Source organism: Asterias amurensis, chromosome 11 (genome assembly GCF_032118995.1).
Source record: "Asterias amurensis chromosome 11, ASM3211899v1".
Classification (NCBI taxonomy): Eukaryota; Metazoa; Echinodermata; class Asteroidea; order Forcipulatida; family Asteriidae; genus Asterias; species Asterias amurensis.
Window position 1 is genome coordinate 2,740,159 of NC_092658.1, and position 25,445 is coordinate 2,765,603.

General features: G+C 38.6%; 1 protein-coding gene across 1 annotated transcript in view; it reads right to left on the bottom strand.

The window, feature by feature from the left end:
- LOC139943819 (uncharacterized) overlaps positions 1 to 25,445 on the bottom strand; it is a 101,931-nt gene that overhangs the window by 54,420 nt on the left and 22,066 nt on the right. The window contains exons 13-31 of the mRNA XM_071940645.1: positions 22,062 to 22,175; positions 21,519 to 21,632; positions 20,811 to 20,927; positions 20,456 to 20,578; positions 19,537 to 19,659; positions 18,086 to 18,199; positions 15,636 to 15,749; positions 14,222 to 14,344; positions 11,758 to 11,874; positions 10,579 to 10,701; positions 9,348 to 9,464; positions 8,513 to 8,632; positions 6,708 to 6,824; positions 6,047 to 6,166; positions 5,229 to 5,342; positions 4,178 to 4,291; positions 2,758 to 2,871; positions 1,925 to 2,038; positions 568 to 684 (exon numbers count right to left, since the gene is read on the bottom strand). Coding sequence (XP_071796746.1) covers positions 568 to 684; positions 1,925 to 2,038; positions 2,758 to 2,871; positions 4,178 to 4,291; positions 5,229 to 5,342; positions 6,047 to 6,166; positions 6,708 to 6,824; positions 8,513 to 8,632; positions 9,348 to 9,464; positions 10,579 to 10,701; positions 11,758 to 11,874; positions 14,222 to 14,344; positions 15,636 to 15,749; positions 18,086 to 18,199; positions 19,537 to 19,659; positions 20,456 to 20,578; positions 20,811 to 20,927; positions 21,519 to 21,632; positions 22,062 to 22,175 — 2,229 coding nt within the window. The remainder of the gene's footprint in view (positions 1 to 567; positions 685 to 1,924; positions 2,039 to 2,757; positions 2,872 to 4,177; positions 4,292 to 5,228; positions 5,343 to 6,046; positions 6,167 to 6,707; positions 6,825 to 8,512; positions 8,633 to 9,347; positions 9,465 to 10,578; positions 10,702 to 11,757; positions 11,875 to 14,221; positions 14,345 to 15,635; positions 15,750 to 18,085; positions 18,200 to 19,536; positions 19,660 to 20,455; positions 20,579 to 20,810; positions 20,928 to 21,518; positions 21,633 to 22,061; positions 22,176 to 25,445) is intronic.

Consider the following 25,445-nt stretch of genomic DNA (forward strand, 5'->3'; position numbering starts at 1 on the left):
ATTTTTATCATTATTAATATTTGTTCATGCTGACCTCTATCACTTTGTTTTATTATAAGTATAAATTTTATTATTGTTGCAACCCGCTCCCCAGGGTATGGGGTTTGTTCCGGTTAAATAAAATAACATTTAATACAATACAGTTATTGTTAATATTTCGTGTGGGCCTACCCTGCAGTAAAGGGATAATTATTTTCATTCATTCATTTGTAATAAAAAACTAACACGAAGCTGAATAATGTGGCATTACAAGGAAAAAAAATATTGAGAAAAAAATTGCACAGATAAAAAGACATAAAATTGCACCACCACTGGGGTACATAGGTACATTAAAACAAAGATGACAAAAAAAAACAGAAATATATAATTGATAAACCACTAAAAGACACTAAAAAATGCACAGGGTGTTGTGGTAACCCTCTTATAATTTGAAACCAGACTAGCATTTACAGCCCCACCCCCAAACCCAATTTCTATTTTTTTAATTTTTTTTTAAGATGACAAAAAATGGGAATAGAAATCTGATAAAACAAGAGAAGATAAAAATGTGACTAAAGAAATCTTTACCTTGATCACAATACACGCCTTGGTAACCATGGAAACACTGACATCTATACGTGTTGTCTCCATCAATGCACACAGAGTTAAGCTTATCACAAAGGTTGTTGATACACTGGTCTGTATCTGTTGAGACACAATTCAAAACAGCTTTAAAGGCAGTGGACACTATTGGTAGTTACTCAAAATAATTGTTAGCATAAAAACTTACTTGGTAACGAGTAATGGGGAGAGGTTGATAGTATAAAACATTGTGAGAAACGGCTCCCTCTGAAGTTTTTTAGAAGGTGTCGTTTCTCACTAAAATATTTGAATTGAATTATGAGACCTCAGCTGAGGTCTCGAAATCAAACATCTGAAAGCACACAACTTGGTGTGACTATTGGTGTTCCATATTCTCTCGCAATTCAGTCGAGTTCAAAATTTCACAGGTTTGTTATTTTATGCATAATGTTGACAAATACCAAAGGTGTTTAGCGCATTAAACTACCACACTAGTTAGTCTACCTTTCTTAAATATTAATAATAATATAATAATAATAATAATAATAATAATAATAATAAAGACATTTGTAAAGCCTCTAATGCACATTTTGTTAAAGAATGGAGGAGAAAGTGTAGGTTCGTGAATAGAACGTACGAGCCAAAGGCAAGTACATTGTAGGACTGAATCTACAATTTAGAGTCCATTCTCTAACTTGCACTATTTCCCCCAAACTTTGCACTTTGTCAAAATGACATTTATTCACATTTATTTTTCAAAATGTATAAGGATGTATAGCAGTACTTGCAATATTATCGAGTACAATGTACTGGTCAGTTTACAATTGTGTTCTTATACTAATAAGTAAATTGTTTGACTGTAAAATTTATCTTTTTTTTAAATGTACACATCATGTTTTGCCGGGCAAAAAGAGGCGTAGTCATGGTAAGATTGCGTGTACTTTCTAGCTGGCTGCCAAAACACAAAGGTTTTGCCCGGCGGTATGCGCACGAATCATGTTATGGTTTTCGAGTGACGTCAGAGGTCACATTGTCTATACTTCATCGGGCAGCATGCTTTTAGTCCCCCTGACTTGCCTTGCCACTTACGGTGATAGGGACTTCTCAAATAATTATTGCCCCCCCGCCACTGGAACTCTCTGCCCAAAAGTCTAAGAGATACACATGACATTTCTCACTTCCGAAACTCTCTTAAAACACATCTTTTCAGATTGGCATTTGAACACATCTGAGAATTCTGTAATTGACCTGGACCGGCGCCTCTGAATGTTATACAGAGAAAAGTGTACCTTACAAATGCTGTGTTAAAATTTTTATTGTTTATACTTTGTCCTAAAGTTATTTATTTTTTGTTTTCACTTACTAGATTCACAGTTGAGTCCATTGAAGTTTGGTAAACATTGACAGGTGTATCTATTGGCACCATCCACACATGTGCCTCCATTTTGACATGGAAAGGACAGGCACTCTTGTATGTCTAGAGGAAGAGAAAGAGAATGGACAAATAATAAGAGTTGAGTTTTAAAGAAATAAATATTGACTGGAGCAGGACTTGAACCAACACCCTCCGGTTATATAAGCGTACCGGCGCTTTACCAACTAAGCTACATACATTCCAGGTCATATCTCGTTGCGAGGCCCCTGCACCACGGCCCACGTGCCTCTCTTTCAATGTTGGTTCTCATTGTTGGCTCTCATTGCAGTCTGCGCTCCCATTAACATTGACCGGGGGAACGGAGGACAGAATGTTTATTGGCATGAAGGAAGGGCACAGGGAATGTTAATTGTCACACTGCGAAAGGGTGTGGCCTCAAGCATTTTGGTCGGAATTGTAGCCCTATATTAGCGGGCCTCCCTATTAGCTAACATCTTTGGTTGGGGCTACCAGTCAGAAGCATAACCGTTAACTGCTGTGAAGCCAGGGATCACATCAAAGTTTGTTCTTCTTTTTTTTTCTTTTTTTCGGGTTGAGCCACACAGGGCAAAGACATAATTTGGGGGGGGGGGCCTTTTCATTTATCAAACCATACACTTTTTGCCTCATTTAAGGGGAAAAAAGAGGGAGGGGCAAAAGTTGTGAATAGGAGAGGGGGATTAACCCATCGCTCTAAGAGTTATGTTTACTTGCTCAGAGCTACGTAAACAGGTGCATCTGCTGCAACCTATAGCTTCAGAGTCTGTTAATATAATACTTACTAATAGCGCAGTTTGGACCACTGAATCCAGCAGCACAGGTGCAACCGTAGCCGTTTGTCATATCTATGCACTCTCCCAAATTCAGGCAGGGTCTGGATATGCACTCATTGAAGTCTGTGAATTACAAAACAAAACAATCATTCAACCAAGTTTGTTTTTACAAATTACTGCACAATTTTTCAGTCGGGAAAAATAACTGATTTTCGAATTGGGTGCCAATGTTCTACTAGATTTTTCCTATCACTTTTTAGTGGTTTTTCTTGTAATTGTACGTGTATAATATCGCCCTTGTCTGTTTTTAATGTGTCAATGTTTTTAATGTATGTGAGCATTTGTATTACCCTTTTTGGGATAGAATAAAGATTAATTTAATTGAATTGATTTGGTGCTTCATTTGCCAATTGAGGCTCAAAGTGCCAACCGGTCGCTAAATCATTGCCTTCACACTTGCATCCACATACACAAGCAAAGCTAAGGCCAAATATATAAACAAAATGTTTAAAAATACCCGGCCCCGCTTCCTGTTCAGCAGACTGCTGCTTTTTTCTTTTTTTCTTTTTTTAGCGAAGAAAAAACAGATACATGTTAATGATTTAAGATGAGAAAATAGCCCAGGCGGTTGTCTTTAAAAATGTGTCAGGCAGCCATTTTGAAGGTGGGGGGCAAGGCCCTTCTCCCTCCATTTTCAAAAAGGCAGAAAACTAAACAGTGGTGACGCAGATGAACTATGAAGCTGAAAACTTTGTAATTTTAAGACTACAGAGTGTAACTCAGAAAAATTAAGTATTGCCTGGTTTTTTAAACTTTTCCACACAAAAAAATGTACAGGAAAATGGCTTTATATCCACAATCTTTAACTCCTCAGTGTCAAACGCAAACATGTACGAGTTATATTTGTTAGTTCCAAATCACCAACCTAATACATGTATGAGGTAATGTACACACTCAAAATTGCCAAACCCAGTACAAAATTGCCAAACCCAGTTTACTCAGAGGTTGAGTAAACATGTTATCACATGGGGGCGCTCTCGCTCTTTCTAATGGTACCATTTTTTTGTTCATGTACGACCTGTATTTTTTTCCAAACTCTTGCGGTAGGGCATAAATCTGACAGCTTGTGGGGAAAAAAATGGCGATGCCCGGTAATTGAACCTGCGTGTTATCTCCTGAGGAAACTGATTAAATGTTCACCGATTCGGACAGTGAAAGGGATTTCTTATTTGATTCAGAATTATCTATGGATATTTCAGAACAGAATGGTGAGTCAAAAGATGAAGAGGGGGCTACCTATACTTGGTTACTCTTGATTTGAAGTTTGCCAATTTAGGGTACACCTTTTGTAATGTCGTGGGCACTGAAAGAGCTTTAAACACCGGGTTTGTTGCACAGAAGGGATGCAGGCTGACCCAAGAAGACTTACTTTCTTCACAATTATCACCCACAAAGCCAGGAAGGCAGCTGCATGTGTAGCGTAAAATTCCATCAATACAGGCTCCTCTATTTAAACATGGGTTACTTGCACAGTCGTCGATTTCTGTACAGTGTCAAAGTAAAAAAGAAGCGTGTAAGTTAAGAAGTACACATGCAAAAAAAGCTAAGACGAACAAAGCCAAAAACCAAGAAAAGTAGGTTTTGACTTTTGAGACTTTGCATGGTAGAAGCACAATCCAGTTAGGTTTGCTGTGGATATAACCACCACATCATACTCAATTCTCTGTATAGACGTCACACGAAAACCATAACATGATTCGCGCGCATACCGCCGGGCAAAAACTTTGGGTTTTGGCAGCCAGCTAGAAAGTGTATGCAATTTTACCATGACTAAGCGTCTTTTTGCCCAGCAAAACATGACTTAAACAGTGTTTTTTTTTTTCAAAAAAATGGTGGAACAACTTCTTACTTCAATCCCTTCATCATGCGGGTCATGCCACAAACTGGTTTAAAAAAACAAAGTTGCACAAACCATCTTTTTGTACCAAATTTTACATTTTGGGGACAAACATGTAATAGTTTTGTAATTAAACTAACTACCATGACCACCAGATTTGTCATTCTGTGTTTCATAAAACATATTAAGGTTACAAATTTTGATGTCACAGCTCCATTTTCGCTGCAAATATTTCGCAGGAGTTGAGCACAAGTCAACTGATGCGAGTTACTCATTGTGAATTTGTGACGCAAAAATTATTGCATTTACTTTTGCAAAAAGTATGGACCTCCGGGCTTTATAACTCCTCGTGGTAGGGCTTGTCTTCTTGGAGGAGGTTTTGAATACACCTTCATCACGGTGCAGCCATCTTGAATTTATCCCATTGATATCAATGTTACCATACCATAAGGCGAACAGACAAGTCTGGTTCCTAATTGCACAATGATTATTAGCATGCATTATTGTATTTGATACAAGGAACAAGACCAAGATGGAGGCAGCATGATAAAAGTCTATAAATGACATGACTCTGACAACTTACTTATTTCACAACGCACTCCCTTGTAGTCAGTACCAGTACAGATGCAGGTGAACTGGTTTGTACCATCTTGGCAGGCGCCGTTCAGACATGGATTGCTGTCACATTCATTCGGTTCTGATGAAAGAAACGAGGACAGAAATATATCAAGTCTTCTCGTTTCCAAAAGAAGTGTTAAAGACACTTGACACTATTGGTAATTGTCAAAGACCAGTCTTCTCACTTGGTGTATCTCAACATATGCAAAATAACAAACCTGTGAAAATTTGAGCTCAATCAGTAATCAAAGTTGCAAGATAATAATGAAAGAAAAAACACCCTTGTCACCCAAAGTTGTGTGCTTTCAGATGCTTGATTTCGAGACCTCAAATTCTAAAAATGGGGTCTCGAAATCAAATTCGTGGAAAATTACTTCTCAAAAACTATGTCACTTCAGAGGGAGCCTTTTCTAACAATGGTTTATACTATCAACCTCTCCCCTTTCCTCGTTACCAGGTTATATGCTAATAACTATTTTGAGTAATTACCAATAGTGTCCAATGCCTTTAACAGGGTTTACAATGTGCTACAGCGCATTCAGCAGCCACAGCCAGGAACACCGGGGCGAACCCCTCCTCTGTTCGATAAGTGCACTGGGTTCTTTTACGTGCATAACACAACACAAGGGACCAACCGCTTTACGTCCCATATGTAGGACGAGGCAATTGTTAAATGTCTCGCTGAAGGGCACAAGTGTCACAGCTGGGGATTCGAACCCACACTCTGGTGATCAGAAACACCAGAGTTTGAATTTGGTGCACGGCCACGACACTTCCACTTACGATTATTGCAGTAGAATCCGGTGAAACCAGGTAGACAATTACAGGTATAGACCCTCGGGGTGGTCCCATCTACACATACGCCATTATTGCAAGGGTCGATGGCCGGACAGTCATTAATTCCTGTAAATAAATAATTAAAAAATTAATAAAAATAATTTAAGGTTTTTCCCTGTAGAGACAAACTAATTTTAAACTTTGTGTCCACAAGTTTTGTACTGGTTTTGCTTGCCTTTTAAAAATGCTGCTTTTGCCATTCCTGTTTGTCTCCTTTACTTAAGTAATCTTCTTAGTATTTAACATAACATACAAGTATATATATATTTTTAATGTTATTTTTTTTTGTAAACCAAATTCCCTTAGTCTATGACTTTTTATTTGGTGATGTATTTTTCCATCAAAGTGCCGATGACGCTAAATACAAACAATACGTACAGCACATGTGCAATAACCGAAACCAATAGGTAAGCCTAAGCTAAGAAGAAATACAGGGGTGATTCACAAAATGCTTAGACGAGTAACTCTTCCTAACTCGAGATAAGACTAGTCCTAACTCTTTATGAAATCCACCCCAGAACATGTTGTAGAGAAAACCAATACAAATGCAATATCTAAGAAAACATCTAGGGAGAATCCACCATCTTCCAACAATTAGTACACTCACTTGTTTGACATCTGTCGCCTTCGAAGTCAGTCCCGGTACAATCGCAAGTGAATGAGTTGACTCCGTCGATGCAATTTCCGCTATTCAAACAGGGATTGCTCAAACACTCCCTAATGTCTGAACAAATTAAAAAAACAAAACAAAATTCCAAAATTAGAAATAGACAATGGCACATAATGATCGATTTACCATCGAAGGACTCATTAGAATATTGACCAAAGTGCAGATGGTAAACGCTTACCATTTTAAAAACTGTTTTTAATTGAGTTGTTTCTAATTTTTTTCCCTGGCTGGTCCAGATTTGCTTCTTTTTTTTCTTAAACTGCCTTGTAGCATTTTTTGTAATTGTCTTTTTAAACTGTTTTCTTCGGAAACCCTCTGTTCTGTAATGTTGTATTTTGGAAATTCTTTTTTTTCCCTTTGTATCTAGCGCTTGAGGCCTTTTTGGCAGTTTGGCGCTTTATAAATATCTTTTTATTATTATTATTATTCAAAACAAGTATGAGAAATCACCTAACATCACAAGGTCAGACGGCCGCTTCAAGGTGAGGGCTACACTAAACTAATTTGTGCCATCGACCCAAATCAACTGTCACCAGGGGTGGATTTCACAAAGAGTTAGGACTAGTCTTATCTTGAGTTAGGACGAGTTACTCGTCCTAACTTATAGGACTCTGCATACATTTTGTATATCTCCTATAGGACTAGTCCTAAATCTTTGTGAAATCGACCCCCAGGGGCTCCTTGCCACCTACTGAAACAGGTTACCCACTTTACAGTCCATATTGATGAAGGTATGTGTGTCACCCACTATGAGCCTGGCTGGGAGAGCAGAATGCACTACCTTCCCAACATATATTCCACAGTGGGGTTTCAATGTGTACCAGGGTTCCCCCAACACCCTGTGCGTTTTTTTAAGTGTCTTTTAGTGGTTTATCTAATATTTATTTTTACTTATTGTCGTCTTCTTGTATAATGTTCCTTTGTACCCTGCGGTGGTGCAATTTTTGTGTGTTTTATCTATGCTATTTTTATCAATATTGTTATCTTGTAATGCCACATTATTCAGCTTCGTGCTGCCAGTTGGTTTTTTAAATAAAAATGAATGAATGAATGAATGAATTTTACAAAGCAATTATAACTAAGCATCTTGCTCAAGGGCACAAGTGTCATGACTATGGGATTCAAACCCACACTCTGCTGCTGAAAACACCAGGGCCCGATTTCATAGAGCTGCTTAAGCACAAAAATTTGCTTAAGCGAAAAAATCCTTGCTTAATAGTAAAATCAGATTACCGGCCAAGACTCCACTCAATTGTTATGCCAAGTAAACAACAGCTAAATACCAGTCACAAGCAATGTATGTGGCATGAAATTTTGGCCAGTAACATGTGTAAAATAAGCGAGCTATTTTCGTGCTTAAGCAAATTTTTTGCTTAAGCAGCTCTATGAAATTGGCCCCAGAGCTAGGGTCTGGTGAACTAGACTACTCTTCAACAGAAAAATGGTGTTACAAACACAAGTTTCAGGCCTTACTAATTTTGTTGTGATTAAATATATTTGTTTTAGTTTAATCTTTGATCGATGCTAGGTCCAGTTTTGACAGATTTGACCCCCCAAAAGTTTGATTTCAATTTTAAAGATGTAGGCCTTTCTTAAAACCATTACACAAAAATACAAAAATCTGCCAATGACAACAACTAAAATTGGTTTTAATGTCTAATATATCTAACTAGATATTAAAAAAGAAAAAGAAGAAAAAAGAAGAAAAAAGAAGAAAAAAGAAGAAAGAAAAAAAAACTTACTCTCAGAACATGTTTGGCCCGTATAGCCTGCAGCACACACGCAAGTAAAATCCCCACGCGCTGTTCCATCGGTACAGGCACCGTTATTTAGACATGGGTTGAGGTTGCAGTCATCTATTTCTGTAATGAAAAATGAATAAATAAGTGATGTGTCGAAATTTGAAGGTGAATGAAAAGATTTTGGGTTAAACAAAGAGAAAGTGAATATAAGAGCGGGACTACGACCTCCGGACTAACATGCAACACTCTCTATACCTTTAATGAGAAAAGTTGTTTTGTGAGTGCCAGTCATGCGCCTTGCCTGTAGCCAGGGATCACACCCAAGTTTACGATACAACCTAAGAAGCATGGATCACCATCAGACGATGCAACTTTTTAGTTTAAATAACAAGTAATAAACCACACTGGGAACTGACTGGGTACAAATTAACTATTTGGGGGTTGAACAAAGAAAAACAGACAGGAGCGGGATTCAAACCTGCGACCTCCGGATTAGCATCCTGACACTCTAAAAAAAGAGATCTACAATCAAGGTCATATTGGGCCCCAGCCCCCGTTCAATGTTGGCTCTCATTGCAGGGTCTGGGCTCCAGCTGGGGGTTTACAACATTGAGCAGGAACTGTAGTCCTGAATGGAATCACTGCCAACACAAGGGCTCTTTTTTGGCAGAGCGCCTCACACACCAATCCCTAAAGAGTTGCAAATTTAAATTGCCGCTCTAGTCAATTTGCCTTATGTTAAAACCTAAAAATTAGGTAAAAATTGACCCAGTCAGTTTCCCTTTATGGTTTATTACTAAGGTTTATACCAACTGTTTCAAAGAAATATACTTACTGTTTTGGCACCGGTCCCCTGAGTAGTCCACCAGTAAACAATCACACGTGTATTGGTTGACTTCATCCACGCATATACCCCCGTTCAGGCATGGATTGCTGGCACACTCATTATTATCTGAAACATGAGAGGACACAAACAAACATTGATCAAGTGATAATTTTCTTTTGAGTCTCAGGGTATAGATTTACTAAATTTTCTGATTCCTGAAAATAGTTTGCAGGCCTGGGTTCCTCTTTATAATAGACCCAGAACCTCCCAGAATTAAACATAAAAGAACACATACAAATAATGCTCGAGGGATAATGTTATATTTTTTTTCCAGGGATGAGATTTTCCAAATGTGAGTATTTCTGAATATGGCTGAAGGATCTGGGTTGGTTCTGCCTTATTCTGATATACCTCCCAGATATAACAACTTATAATAACAATAATAATCAATTTTGTATATAGTGCTTTATCACAGCCCAAAGGGTGTACCAAAGTGCTTCTGACCTTATTACCCCTGGTCACTGAGCCATCTATTTCATTTCTTAAACCATCTCAGCTCCCTGGTGACTATATACAGCCGTTCCCGGTGAGTTATCGCGGTTCAAGCTAATCATTCACATAAACCATCTCTGCCCACCACAGGTACTCGTTTTACCCCTGGGTGGAGAGAAGCTAATGGTTAAGTGTCTTGCTCAAGGACACAAGTGTCACGACTGGAATTCGAACCCATATCTCGATGACTTAACCACCAGAACTTGAGGGGGTTTACAGACTCTATACATCATCAAAACTACAGGTTTTTATCATGAAATTAGCACAAACACACACAAATCATTTGTTGTCAGAGAATCTGAATGGAACAAAATTTGACCTGAACTAACATAAATAACAAGGGACCATGAATAAATTAAGAGCCTGGTCGTCCGCGTGTAGACGCGCGTAACAACACGATTTCAACTCAACAATTTAATCAGAATACTCTAATCGCCTTTTTTTGTCTTTCCTTGTTTTCTCCCCAGAAGTCATCAGAGCATACTGATCGAAGCGTCAAGTTGAAACAAACGGTTCTTTTCAGAACCACCCCTAATCATGTAAAGATTATCATTACATGGTGTTACCGCAAACCTTTACTACTACATCGTATATCCACCATGCAAAGTTTCAAATCCTACTAAAGAATTAAATCTTTGTAGTAAGAGAAATGTCATGGTGAGTATGATTGACCATTATCTTCACTTACCGCCTGTGCAAGTACTGCCAGTGAATCCAGGTAAACAGTGGCAGATAAAGGTACCAGGAGTTGTACCGTCTTCACATATTCCTCCATTCTGACAGGGAGGGAAGGGTTGGCAGTTATCTACCCCTGTGGAAAATAAATTACACACATGATTTAAAGGCAGTGGACACTATTGGTAACTACTTAACTTTAAATAATTGTTAGCAAAGAAACTTACTTGGTAACGAGCAATGGAGAGCTGTTGATAGTATAAAACATTGTGAGAAACAGCTCCCTCTGAAGTGTTGTAGTTTTCGAGAAAGAAGTAATTTCTCACGAATTTGATTTCGAGACCTCAGAATTAGATTTTGAGGTCCTGAAATCAAGCATCTGAAAGCAGACAACTTCATGTGACAAGGTTGTTTTTCTTCCACTATTATCTTCGACGACCAATTGATTTCAAATTTTCACAGGTTTGTTATTTTGTGCATATGTTGAGATACACCAAGTGAGAATACTGGTTTTCGATAGTTACCAATTGGTTTTCGATAGTTACCAATTGGTTTTCGATAGTTACCAATTGGTTTTCGATAGTTACCAATTGGTTTTCGATAGTTACTAATTGGTTTTCGATAGTTACCAATTGGTTTTCGATAGTTACCAATTGGTTTTCGATAGTTACCAATTGGTTTTCGATAGTTACCAATTGGTTTTCGATAGTTACCAATTGGTTTTCGATAGTTACCAATTGGTTTTCGATAGTTACCAATTGGTTTTCGATAGTTACCAATTGGTTTTCGATAGTTACCAATTGTGTCCAGTGCCTTTCAAAATAACGACAGAAATTAAAAAGACTTAAATTGGCGTGTTTACATTTACTATTGTAAAAAATTACACAAAAAACACATCTGGTAGACGTCTAGATTTTCTGTAGTCCACTCAAAATTACCTGCACTGGACCTCATCAAATACATGGCCCATGTGTTAATCGCCTTAACCATGTTCCCCTATCAGTTTAGACTTCAAACAAACATTGCCAACATCAAACATGCAACTTTCTAATTGCAAAAACAAGAAATGGTCGATCACACTTAACTTTTTGTACAGTGATTTTCAGTTTTCTATATGGCAAAGTTTTGAAAGGAAAAAACAAGAGGAAATCAGCTAATCAGCTGAACAGTTGCATGCCTGCAACGTACTTACGTGTTTGGCAAAAGTCACCAATGAAGTCGATCAGTGAGCAGTCACACGTGAAACTGTTGACCTCATCCATACACCTGCCATTATTTTGGCATGGATTGCTGACACATTCATTGATATCTGACAAGAAAAAACACGCAGGGGAAATTGTCAATTGCACTCTGCCCTTTGTACATAGTAGAGCCGTTATGATTGCACCTTAGAGACGATGTGACCTCTGACGTCACCCGAAAACCATAACATGATTCGAGCGCATCCGCTGCGCAAAACCTTTGTGTTTTGGCAGCCAGCTAGAGAGTGTATGCAATCTTACCATGATTATGTGTCTTTTTGCCTGGGGAAAACAGTGTTTTTGCAACAGAGGGGGGTTTGAATGTAAACAAAGGTCCCATCGTCTATATAAGTAAGATTTCAAACTTGGTGGGATAACTCATCTAGTAAGGTTTGCATAGACACAATGTACATGAGACTCTTTAAAGGCACTGGACACTTTTGGCAATTACTCAAAACAACTGTTAGCTTAACAAATTGGTAACGTGCAATGGAGAGCTATTGATAGTATAAAATATTGTAAGAAACGGCTCTCTCTGCATTACTGTAGTTTTTGAGAAAGAAGTAATTTCTCACTTCATTATTTAAAGACTTCAGCTGAAGTCTTTTAATATGAATGTGAAAGCACACAAATTTGTGCATTAAGGGTGTTTTTTCTTTAATTATTGAGCCAAAATTTTCATAGGTTTGTTATTTTATGCATATGTTGGGATACAAGTGAGAACACTGGTCTTTGACAATTACCAAACATGTCCAGCCGTCGATTTCACAAATAGTTAGGACTCGTCTTATCTCGAGTTAGGACGAGTTAACTTAGGACTAATCTTAATGTCTGCATGCTACAGTGCTAAGATTAATCCTAAGTTAGGAAGAGTTTTGTGAAATCGACGGCTGTGACTTAACCACTGGTTCAACAACTCATCTACAGCTAAATTGTTGAACAACAACAGAGTCCAGCATTCTCCTGATGACAATCAAATGATAATTGTCTTGGACATTGACAAAATTAAAGGCAGTGGACACTATTGGTAATTGTCAAAGACTAGCCTTCACAGTTGGTGTATCTCAACATATGCATAAAATAACCAATCTGTGAAAATTTGAGCTCAATCGGTCATCGAACTTGCGAGATAAAAACAAAAACAAAAATACCCTTGTCACACGAAGTTGTGCGCGTTTAGATGGTTGATTTCGAGACCTCAAGTTCTAAATCTGAGGTCTCGAAATCAAATTCGTGGAAAATTACTTCTTTCTTGAAAACTATGGCACTTCAGAGGGAGCGGTTTCTCACAATGTTTCACACCATCAACCTCTCCCCATTACTCATCACCAAGAAAGGTTTTATGCTAATAATTATTTTGAGTAATTACCAATATTGTCCACTGACTTTAATGCGATGTTAGAGACCTTTAATTGTTCCCCCGCTCACAGGAGAACTCTATGTGATAGAAAATGAGTATATCAAAAAATTGAATTCCAAAAAATTAAATTTAACACATCCCAAGCTATTTAAAAAAAGGGGTTTCACACCTAAAATGATTTTGTTAAGGTTGATTCATTTTCCCCCGGTATGAAAAAGACCAGCGCGGTAATTTCAAGAGCGGTAATATCGAGAGTGTCTCTTTTTCTGGGTTGCTATTCTCTTTTCATTTCACACATAAAAAATTCTCTAGGTTGTTGGTGAAAATACACAAATTTAAACGAAGGATGCTTGAATTGTTTGTCATTTAACTGTTAAAAATGATTCCCATCTCTACAAAATGAAAAAGATTAACATGCAGAAACATTGTTATTTCTTTCACAGATCAAAATTAAGAATAATGTCCACATTTTATTTATAATTTAATTCAAAAATATTAAAAAAATCAACGTTTGATGAAATTGCTTATTCATGGAGTATACACAAAAAGGAGTCATTCGGGTCAACAAAGCTGCATTTTTTAACAAAAAGACTCACTTAAAGGCAGTGGACACTACTGGTCATACTAAAAACATTAACTGTCATAAAACCTTTCTTGATTACGAGTAATGGGGGAGGTTGATAGTATAAAACATTGTGAGAAACAGCTCCCTCTGAAGTAACGTAGTTTGGGAGGAAGAAGTAATTTTCCACGAATTTGATTTCGAGACCTCAAAATTTCGTTTGAGGTCTCGAAATCTAGCATCTGAAAGCACACAACTTTGTGTAACAAGGGTGTTATTATCTCGCGAGTTCGAACGACCAGTTGAGCTCAGACCCAACACTCCCTTGAAAGAAAATTCTTACATAGTAGTACCCAAAACCACATTTGAAATGTGGTTCTATCAGATCGGAGGCTGCTCAGAATATCGTGGAAAGACAAGAAAACGAACAAAATGGTTTTGAAAAAGATGATTAAAGAGAGACGGGGAGGAATAAAAAAAGAAGTATACTCACTAGTTTGGCAGTTTGTGCCAGTGAAGCCTGCAACACAGGCACAAATGTATTGACCCGGCCGAGTCAAATCATCACTACAGGCCCCGCCGTTTTGACAAATGCCTGTGATGCAATTGTCAATTCCTAGTACAAGAAAAAGATAAGACGATAAACCGCAAAAAAACGCACACACAAATCTTCACAATCTTCTGAGAAATACATCTTAATTCACATCAGTAACACAGACGACCGATGTACATACTGTCAAATTATTTATCATTTTCCTTTGTTTTTTGAGGCCCACGTAGCTGATCTGAAACACCAGAGCTTGTTTTTGAACTGATGCAATTGTCAATTTCTAGTCCAAGAAGAGGGTGAATTGCAAAAATCTCACACACAAAATCCAAGCAAATTGGGACATATACCACAGACAACTGGTGCACAAGACTGTCAATTATTTATCTTTGTTCCTTGTCTTTTGAACCCAACTTAGCTGATCAGAAACAGCAGATTTTGAACCCATGCAATTGTCACTTTCCAAAACAAGATGGTGATACGGAAAAATCTCACAAACAAAACCCAACAAATTGAGACATGTATCGCAGACAACAGGTGCACAGACAGTCAAATTATTTATCTTTCTGAGCCCCACTCTGAGGTCATTCAGACACAGTACTAAAGTCGGTTTAACTCATGGTTCAACCCGATCAACCCCAACTCAGTGTGTCTGAACAGTTCTAAAGTTAGTCTGAATCGAGTTCAACCCAAAAAAGACCACATCCGGTTTAACTCACAACAGACGACCCATTGACCTCCGTAATCATTACGTAAACACACGGTGACCAATGAACAGGCCAATAAACAGGATGTTAGCGTAACGGGGTTGCGTTTGCTTTGACCTCTTAAAACCAAAGATAAACCGTATCGGGTTTAACTCGGTGCTGTCTGAACGCAAGGGGAATTTTTTTTTACGACCACCCCCTGCTGCTCGTAAAAGTTAAACCGGCTTGGTTCTAACTTAGTACGCTGTTTGAACATACCCTATGCTGATCAAAAACACCAAAGCTTGGTACAGTGAGCTTATAACCGCTCAGCAATGTTGTAATAGAAAGGCTCCCCACTATATCTCAGAACCACTTCAAGGTTACACTCCATCAAGGAATCTTCAAGCCAGTTCCATGCTTCTCCTCAATGAGCCCAAGTCTCGACACCCTTCGGGTAACAGGTGTTTTTCTTCCGCTGCACCTCTGGAATGCTCTACCACTTAATCTTTGATCTTGTCTTTGTACAACAAAATTCAAATCTCTAAATCTGAACTTCACAGACTAGTTTAGATGTGCCTGTTTTTCTTTCGTTTGTTTTGGGTTTTACTGTGACTTGAACACCCAGCAGGGTTTATTAATATTACAGAACAGAAAAACCGGACAGAACTTACGTGTTTCACAACGAGTTCCTGTGAAGTCAGTGCCAATACAGTTGCAGGTAAAGCCAGTGGCTGAACTAACACAGGCTCCATTCACGCAATTGTGTCCGACACAGAAGTTAATTGCTGAAAAGAAGAAACAAATTAAGAAATTGTATTAAGTAGATCAATTTAATTAAAACCTGCTTGAACGAAAATGTCAAGTCGCTAACTTTGCTGAGTTTCACTTAAAATGTTTTCAATGAATAAGGAAAACAAGTCATATGATTATAAATAGATTTTAGTTGTGTGGAAAAAAAACATTTTGAATGCCCTTTTCTGAGAGATTTGCAAAAAGCGTCATAGTTGGGAGCTCCAATTTGTAAAGCCGCTTTGTTGCAGTGTGGAGGTATAACAAAGCAAACTCCCAGACATGACGTCAGCGCCATTGTCCTTTGACGCGCGCCGTCAACGCCAGAAGTGTTGTTAGTTTTTAGGTTGGGGCCTGATTTTTTAATCGATAATTACGAAAAATTCAGAAGTGTACACATATCAAAATTACATTAAAATGGTGAACAAGTGCATTATAAACAAGTTTAAATACCATTTCCGTTGAAAACATTCCACTCAGGTAGCTGTAAACCAAAACTCAAAGTCCAGATTTACCTTAAACTTACCCTGTTAAGCTTTTGCTGTTATATTATTTGGGGGTGTCATCTGAGATTCATGATAGTAGAAAGCTTACATTAAAAATATTACTTGCTGAGGTGATGTAGTTCTTGTGAAACGAGTAAAATAATGTCACGAAAATACGTTCAACAAGCCAAACTAATTTTCACGACATTGAGGACATTGTGTTTTAGTGTCCTACAAAAAGAACTCAAACCCTCAAGACAACTTAATTATTTTCTTAAGGACAACACCCAAATACAGTACACATTGAGTTGGCTTATTGGTATCAACATCAAGTGATGTGTTAATTCAACCATATCACACCACATTGGTTAATTACCAGTCTGGCAATAAACTACAAATTTTACTTAAAGCCATTGGACACTTTCGGTAAACAGTATTTTCCAAAGGCCCACACTTCTTGTATCACAATTTATATACAAAATAACAAACCTGTGAAAATTTAGGCTCAATCTGTCATCAGAGTCGGGAGAAAATAACGGGAAAACCCACCCTTGTTTCCGCACATTTCGCCGTGTCATGAACTCCCATAGTCAACATCGCCACAACACCATTCACAGCATCCTGATTGATGGCCATGTCATTCCTTGTAGCAACACAGCTAGAAACCTTGGTGTCATCTTTGACAGGCACATGAACTTCACAACCAACGTCAAAAACTCCTCCCACATCGCCATGTACCACTTGAAGAACATAAACCACATCCGCTCATTGCTCTCTGACAAAACAGCAGAGCAACTCATTCACGCACTTGTAACGTCTCGGCTCGACTACTGCAACTCACTCTTATATGGACTTCCAGCTTCCACCTTGCATCACCTTCAGAGAATCCAGAACATTGCAGCTCGTATCCTAACACGCTCAAAAAAGTTTGAGCATATCACCCCGGTTCTTCAAGCATTACACTGGCTCCCTGTTGAGCAACGCCTCATCTTCAAACTCCTTTGTACAACATACCGTTGTATGACAGAGACTTCATCCCCGTTGTACTTGCAGAGGCTTCTCCTGCCGTATAAGCCCGCTTGCCAGCTAAGGTCCAGTGATGCCAACTTGCTTGCCGTTCCACCTTCCAGGTTGAAAACTTATGGGGATAGAAGTTTCTCGGTTGCAGCCCCCCGCCCGTGGAACGACTTGCCTCTCACCCTTAGATCACAACCTGACATTTCTTCATTCAAATCCAATCTCAAAACTTACCTCTTCAGTCAAGCCTACCATTAATTTTTCCCTTGGTCATATTTTATCGCAGTGAATAGTTTTCTAGATACCAGCGCTTTATAAGATTTATTATTATGGTATTACAGTAAATCCGTAATTCTCGCTATCGCTATCAAGAATTCATAATTGTTTTAATGTTTTCTCAAAAAGTAAAGCATTTCATGGAATAATATTTCAAGAGAAGTCTTTCACCATTACCTTCTGTAAGCCCTGTAAGTTATTTGTAAATCTGTGAACTTTTATTTTTTTTCTGTTCCGAAAGTGTATAATGGCTTTAAAAGTAACCCCCAAAAAGACATAGATGAATATCGGGTCTTGATTACTTGGCAACCTGCCATAAACATACTTTATCCTCAAGTGATTACATGAATTAGGGCAGGGCTTGATATTTATTCACTTTTTATTCAAAATAATTGATTTTTTTAGTTAGAGCTTTGTTGCTTCGTTTGCCAATTAAGGGTGAAAGTTGCAGCCGGTGGCTTAATCCTTGCCTTCACAGTCCATCAACATTTAATAAAATTCTTAAATTAGTCAATTCTAACCCACTGCAACGGCACGGGGTTAGCGCAACTTACTGTTTTCACAATTGATGCCATTGAACCCATCTCTGCAGGCGCATGTGTAAAGAAGAATTCCATCAGTGCAGACTCCTTGATTCAGGCACGGGTTGCTTGCACATTGGTCTATAGCTGTACAGGTCAGAGGAAAACGTATAATTATAATAATTGCGGCTTTACGTCCCATCCAAAGGACGAGGAAAGATTAAAGAGCCAATAAAGGATGATCTCAATATTTCAACTAGTACCTTGTTATAGCCAAATAGACATCGTAGATACCGGTTAATAACCATTTTACTCTCAAAATTTGCATTTAGTAACGAATAACTCAAAAATGCACCCGGCCGCACGTTTTATCAGCCGAGAGTCAAAAACGGCTTATCTATTATAATGACCTCTTGACGCCAGTGACGATATTCCTAATTGGGTGTGAACACAATTCTCCAGCTTCAGCAAACTGAGGGCGCTATTTTCCACGCCAAATAGCCGCCACTAATTCCCTTGTTGTGCAGGTTTGTTTGACCCCTCGTTTTTCAGAAATTTTGCTAGAAGCCGTTCTGTAGAAAAACCATTTTTACCATGTTTTAATGTGAGGTGAGAGACAGGTAAGATTTTGTTTATGTTTCCTATGGACTCCAGCTATTAGAAAACTGTATTATCTATATATTCGAGATCGTCCTTTATTGGCTGTTTAAGTGTCTTTCTTAGTAGACACAAGTGCCACGACCGGGAGCAACATTCTGCTGATCAGGACCACCAGGGTTTGAATTCAGTGCTTTTAAAGACTCGGCCATTCACTTCCACTTTCAAGTTTAGAAGCACAAATGAAAAGACCCAAGATGAAAAATTGAAAAAAAAAAAAAAGATCTGTGTCTAGAAGTGACTTAACACAATGTGCCAATTTATCGATTGAAACAAAGAGCTGCACTGCACCAAACACATTAGACTTCTGCATTTTCAAGAAGTGGCGCATCTGTTGACCATCCAGGGATGTTGAGAAGGCTGTTGAGAAAAACCTTAACTTTGAGCGCAAAGCCCAAAACAAGCGAGCTCGAAAACTTGCGAGCGTGAAGCCCAATCATTAACATTTGTCTTTAGTTTTAAAAGACCTACTCTGCATATCTGGGGTGTTTTTATTTGGCTACATCCCCATTTCTTTTTTAGAATTTGAACTTTAAAATGACAACAAAATCTTTAAAAAAAAAATTTAAAAAATCTAACAGGGATGTGATAGGCTGGTGGAAAAAAACATGAAAGCTTGCGAGCGCAAAGCGTGAAAAGCTAACAATGGTGAAAAGCCTGCTTACATACATTTATCTTTGGTTTTGAAAGCCCTACTCTGGGTGATCCGTATAGTTTTATCTTAATTATTATTATTTTTTTTTTTTGGGGGGGGGTCACAAAATTGCTTTCCGGTTAAAAATAGACAAATCACATCCCTGTTCTTTGTGAAAAGAAAGTGCACTTACGAGTTTCACAACGTTGTCCTGTAAAATCTGTTATTCCCTCTCTACACAAACATGTATAGAGGCCACGACCATCAACACAGACACCGCCATTCAAGCACGGATTAGACTGACAATCATCTGGATCTGAATATTAAAACAGAACAAAATAATGTTTGCATTAACTGTGTTTATTCCACCCGCTTTTTAGTAATTGGTTACAAATATACCCCAAATCTCACTTAGAAACACACACCAAGTTCATGAACCGAGTTCCAAAGTTGATAGGTATAGCAAAAGTGCTTTCCCCTATCTCATTCGCATTTTAAAAAGAGCATTAATCTTCCAGCAGCAGCTCACCACAACACTGACACACTCCAACGCACACACATCCAGCCAGCAACCAACTCACATGCTTCACCGGACAAGAACAGCTTTGATCCTTCCCGCCCAAAGGTGCATCCCGCAAGCCATACATAAGCTCCACCACCACCAGTAGAGTATACTGTTCGAAACTCCTTCAAAAGAGTTTTTTACCCATGGTTGTACCCGCAAGTTTACTATTAATATTTATAGTTATAGTTGCTCTTATTCTCCACACCATGCAAAGCTTCAAACACCATTTATGAATTGTGGTGATTCTGAAATTCGACGGGGTGTAACTCAACACCAGTAGGGCCTACAATAGTTTGATTGTCTTCAGCAGAAAGTTTGTCCAATTCACTTATTCGTTGTTTCAGTGCATTATAGTACTTGCATTACCCAAATGCAAATTTCAAAACATTGAATCTTGCTTTAATAGCCTGGACCCGTAACAACTTTGTGCCGAAGATAAGTTTTTTTGCATGGAGCATAACAAAGAATGAAGTCTTCGTTTGATTTGTTTTCTCCTTCACACAGGATTTCCAGTCTAGAAACATACAATCTGTTTGATTAGACTCACCGTTATCACATGTGGTTCCTGTAAATCCGGTCGCACATACACAAGTAAAGACACCCAGCCCAGTTCCATCAGTGCAAACTCCGCCATTTAGGCATGGGTTGTTTGGCAAGCACGCATCTACCGCTGAAAATGAAAACAAAAATAACAACAACAGTAAACAAAACAACAGAAAGATGTTTTTACACACTAGATAAACCAGACATTTTCACTCTTACTTTTTTGGTAGATGCGTGTGCTATATAAGACTTCATAATAATTATTATACAAAAACAAATGTCACAGGTTTTTTTCATGACAAGCAGTATTTCGAATTGATTGTAATTGAATTAATCTCACAAATATTGCCCATACTCACGAGTTTCACAATGAGTTCCTGAGAAGTCTACAGCCGAACAGTCACACCTATACTGATTCACCTCATCAATGCAAATGCCGCCATTTAGGCACGGATTGCTTAGACACTCAGGGATATCTGCAAAGTAGATGGTTCATATTGTACAAGATTGGGAACAAAAAACATTTATTTATGATTTTTATTAAGACAAGTTCGCCACAAACCATTATACAATTGTTGCACGGTGATGAGGGGGTCCATGGTGTTTTGTACACCCGAGGGGAGAAATGGCACACAAGGCGAATATCTTGGTAACATCTTAGCAATTCCCGACTGTAAACACTTTTAGAACTAGGTTGAAAACTTACTCACGATTGCTCTTTAGTAGATAATTATTCCCAAGGTTTTTATTTGGTAGGCGTTTGGAAACGCTACGGGTGGGTTCGATAAGCTTCCCCGGGTCGACCCCGGTCTGCCCCCCGGTACGTTCGAATAGCTTTGACGGCATTCCAGGGGCTCACCCGAGTCAGCCCCCAGTTCCCTGCTTGTGGAACGGGCACTTAAGGCTGCCCCCAAAGGTGCATGACGTCACCACGAGAGGGCGAGTGTGTCCGTTCGATTAGCTCTTGTCAGGGGCTCATCTGAATGAGCACTGTGGGGTCGACACAAGGAAGCTAAAGCGAACGCACCCTATGTATGAAGCACAATGTTGTATATTATTAGACTTACTTGTTTGACAGTTTCTACCGGTGTAACCGGGAACACAGCTACAAATGTAATCATTCACAAGGTCCTGGCACGTCCCTCCGTTTTGACAAATTCCTGCGATGCAATTGTTAATTTCTAACACAAGGAAAAAGGGGAAAAACCTAGATAAAATACAAGATTTTTAAGGATACAACATCATTAATGAAATTAAGTCTCAACTTTTACTGAAATAAGTCATATTCGAAAAACTTGATCTGATTGTGGTTGCGACCACCCAAATTAAGGACCGTGTCTTTATATACAGAAAATTTAAACGCAGTGCTTGCAAATAATTTCACCTTGTGCATATCTGTGCGTATCTGCGAGTATTTTTTAGATTTCTTTGGAGTCTGCTCTTTCTTGTATGAGTCACCATAGATCATCTACACTGAGCTAGACTGTCTGAGGGAGGGAGGCGCTCATCTTTGGTCATAAGTCCATGCTCAGAAAAAAATTCTCCCCTGAAACTGGGTTATCTCAGAGAAGCAAAGAACTTGGATAGATAGAACCAAAAAGGGAACTCACGTTGTTCACATAGAGGTCCTGTAAAGTCCGTGCCGATACAGTTGCAGGTAAAGCGAGTTTGTTCATTGATACAGAATCCATTGACGCACGGGGCATTGGCACAGTAGTCAACAACTAAACAAAACAAAACAAAACAATAACAATCAAACAATTTTTTTTTTATGCAAGTTGTAAGACACACAATGCCTGAAAGCCACCTCAAGGTGTAGCCTACAATCTATTTTTGTTTGTTTCCAGGGGACGTTGCCATCCTACTCCTTGGCTGAAAACAGTCCACATGCTATCAATGATGTAGACTTGGTTCCAAGTCTTTGGTTGTGGCTTTTTAGTCTAGTCCTCCTGATAGCCGCTACACACAGCACCCTCCTGTGATCAACCTTCGTCATTTAGCCTACGCTAGGGCACGTGATAGCTAATGTGGTTGCGCTTTTCGTGGCTGAAATGCAGAAGAATAACTGCGATCTAAGACTTGCATCAAGTCTATCAATGTTGTTATCTCACAGACTGCCTAAAGGTAAAATCAACTGAGCTTGCAATATACAGAGTCGCCACAACATCATTTCTACAAAACAACTGAGATTGGATGAATGCAAAATCTCTACACTACCCAAATTCTTTCAAAGTAAACAACAAGAAATTATGTAGGATCTGCCAGAATTTCTCAAAAAACAACCAAAATGAATGCATGTAGGATCTCTTCTGCCTCCTACATCCAAAACCAATTGATTTGAGTTTATTATACTATAAAATAAAAACAAAGATTTTGTACATATACATAACATCCACTTGAAAAAAAATAATGTATAAATCCCAACTAAAAACACTTGATGAAGTTCTTTCAGAAATACTGTGGCTGCAAAACAAACCAGCTGGAGAAAAGATGAAGAAATCAAGCTATTACACTAAGTAGAAACTCAAAGAAGTAGAAACGGTCTTCGCTGAATTAGCAACTGTGTTTACAGCGGGAAAAGGAGGCAAAATAAGATTGTGGTTAATTAATTCAGCAAAAAAAGAACAGCAAAATTAAAGAGTGAGGTTCTGACCCCTCCAACAACAAAAAACAACAAAACTATTAGATACCATCAGAGACGATTATCATCATGAAACAAACTTCATAAAGCTATTTCTGCAGAAAAACATACTTGCTTAGCAAATATTTAAGACGGGAACCAGTCCAAAGCAATGCACATTGCCTGATACTTTGGGTGGTAAGCCCTGTTCAGTTAAGTGAAGATAATGTAGTGATGGTGCCGATCGACCGGAAGAGGACGCCAGCACGACTCCCCGTCTGAGCACTGCTGGCGGCCCCTTCAGGCGGATCCGGAAACCAGCTTGCCAGCACGTCCTCTGGCTTAGGTTTTCTCCCTCGTGTATAAGTCAGTACTTGTTGAGTGTAAACAAAGCTCTAGAACAAGGGACAGAAGAGCCAGTTGCTTGTATTATTGTGTCATTTAAAGCTGTGTACATCAAAACCCCCGATCAATGCTACCATATATATTTTTTTCTGAGCTCAACAGCTTCATAAAATTGAAAACATGGAACTCACAGATTTCACAGAAGTCACCAGTGAATCCTTCCACACACTCACAGACGAAAAACACTCCCAAAAAGTCCTCACACACGCCGTTATTTTGACACGGCTGACTGGCGCACGTGTCGACAACTATCAGGGAATATGAACTTACATAATTGTCACAGTCGATTGAGTGGACCCAGCAGACTGAATGTGAAAGGAGTGCACCCACCAGAAAGATGTAACCAATTATGTGACTATTTTTTTTTCTCAAGAAAATTGGAGGTGTGTTGCAAGACTTCTGCGACACGTTTTTGTCGGTTATGGAGAATTTAAATACAACATGGGAATAGTAATAAGCTCCACTTTTAGAGCATGTTTGCCAATTGTTTTATGACGTTTGATGTTAACTTTTTCTCTTAAAACAATGTAAGTTTATTGCTCACTACTTTCTGAAGGGATGTCTGTTGTGCTGATAGAGTGCCAGGTAAAAACACAATGTGAATAAAGAGACTTACGTTCTACTGCCAAAAAAGTGATGAATTAACCTCAATGCCCGGTGCAGAGAAAAAACTGTGGTGTCACGATAGTGGTCATGCATACTAAAAGAAACACGTTGCCTGGGATCAGGCGAGTTGGTCTATGAAAAGCGTTTGAAACCGTTTGTTATAAAATGCACGTCATTGTGTTAGTTTTGACTCCATAAAATGGCCATCCGTGTTAGTTCGCAAAGTAAAAGGAAAACCACGCAATTCCGAGGCATGTTTGTGTGGATCATTAAACTCTACTTTTAAAACATCTTTCTAACCATGTGCATTTCATAACAGACGGTTTGCTAACGATTCTCATAGACCAACTCGCCCGATCCGGGGCAATGTGTCCCTTAAATAAACAAGACATCAATCACATGGGGGTAAACACCATCCTTAATCTTTGCCTATGAAACATTTACGTGCTGACCAAATTAGACGGTTACATGCAAACTTCACAAACAGTAAGTTATACGTGTTTTACTGTGACATGTGCTCTGTTTTAAAAACAACAAAAAAGTGCTCTAGAAACAGAAGTGTTAGGTATTCTGAACAGATATTCTTAACTATAGGGCCTACTTTCATAAATCTGCTTCACAGTAATCAGTGCTTAGCGACTTTAATCTACTAAGTATCGCCTAGCAACCTAACTAGGTGGTTTGGCCTGGTAACTCATTTCTGCTCAGCTTTTATCTGTGCAATTTAAATTAATTAAAGAAAAAAAATGAGAAAAAGCATGCATTATCTGAAAATCTATCCAAGTTTCAAACAAAGTGCAAGGGGCATACTTTGTGCATGGGGTGCATAATCGAGTCTGCTACTAGTAAAACAATAAGTGCCAAAAACAAAAGTAATTTAAACCACATCCAACATGAATGTTTGTCCCTATATGACTTAGAACACCCATTTACATTTGATTGGTGGCAAAACAATGATACACCCACACCAAGAATGATCGCCTTCAACAACCAAAATGATGACCGCACTCAAAACTATGCAATGACCACACCCAAACTGAGTAATGGCCACACCCAAAATGAGGAATGACCAACTAAAATGAGGAATTACCAACTAAAAACCAAATGGTGACCACACCCGTAACTGTGCAATGACCAAACCCAAACTGAGTAATGGCAACAACCAAAATGAGGAACGGCCAACTTAAAATAAAGAATTACCAACTAAAAACCAAATGGTGACCACACCCATAACTGTGCAATGACCAAACCAAAACTGGGTAATGACCACACCTGAACTGAGTAATGGCCACACCCAAACTAATAAATGACCGCAACTCAATGGTTGTTGGACATGGAATTAGACATTTGATTTTTGGTTGAA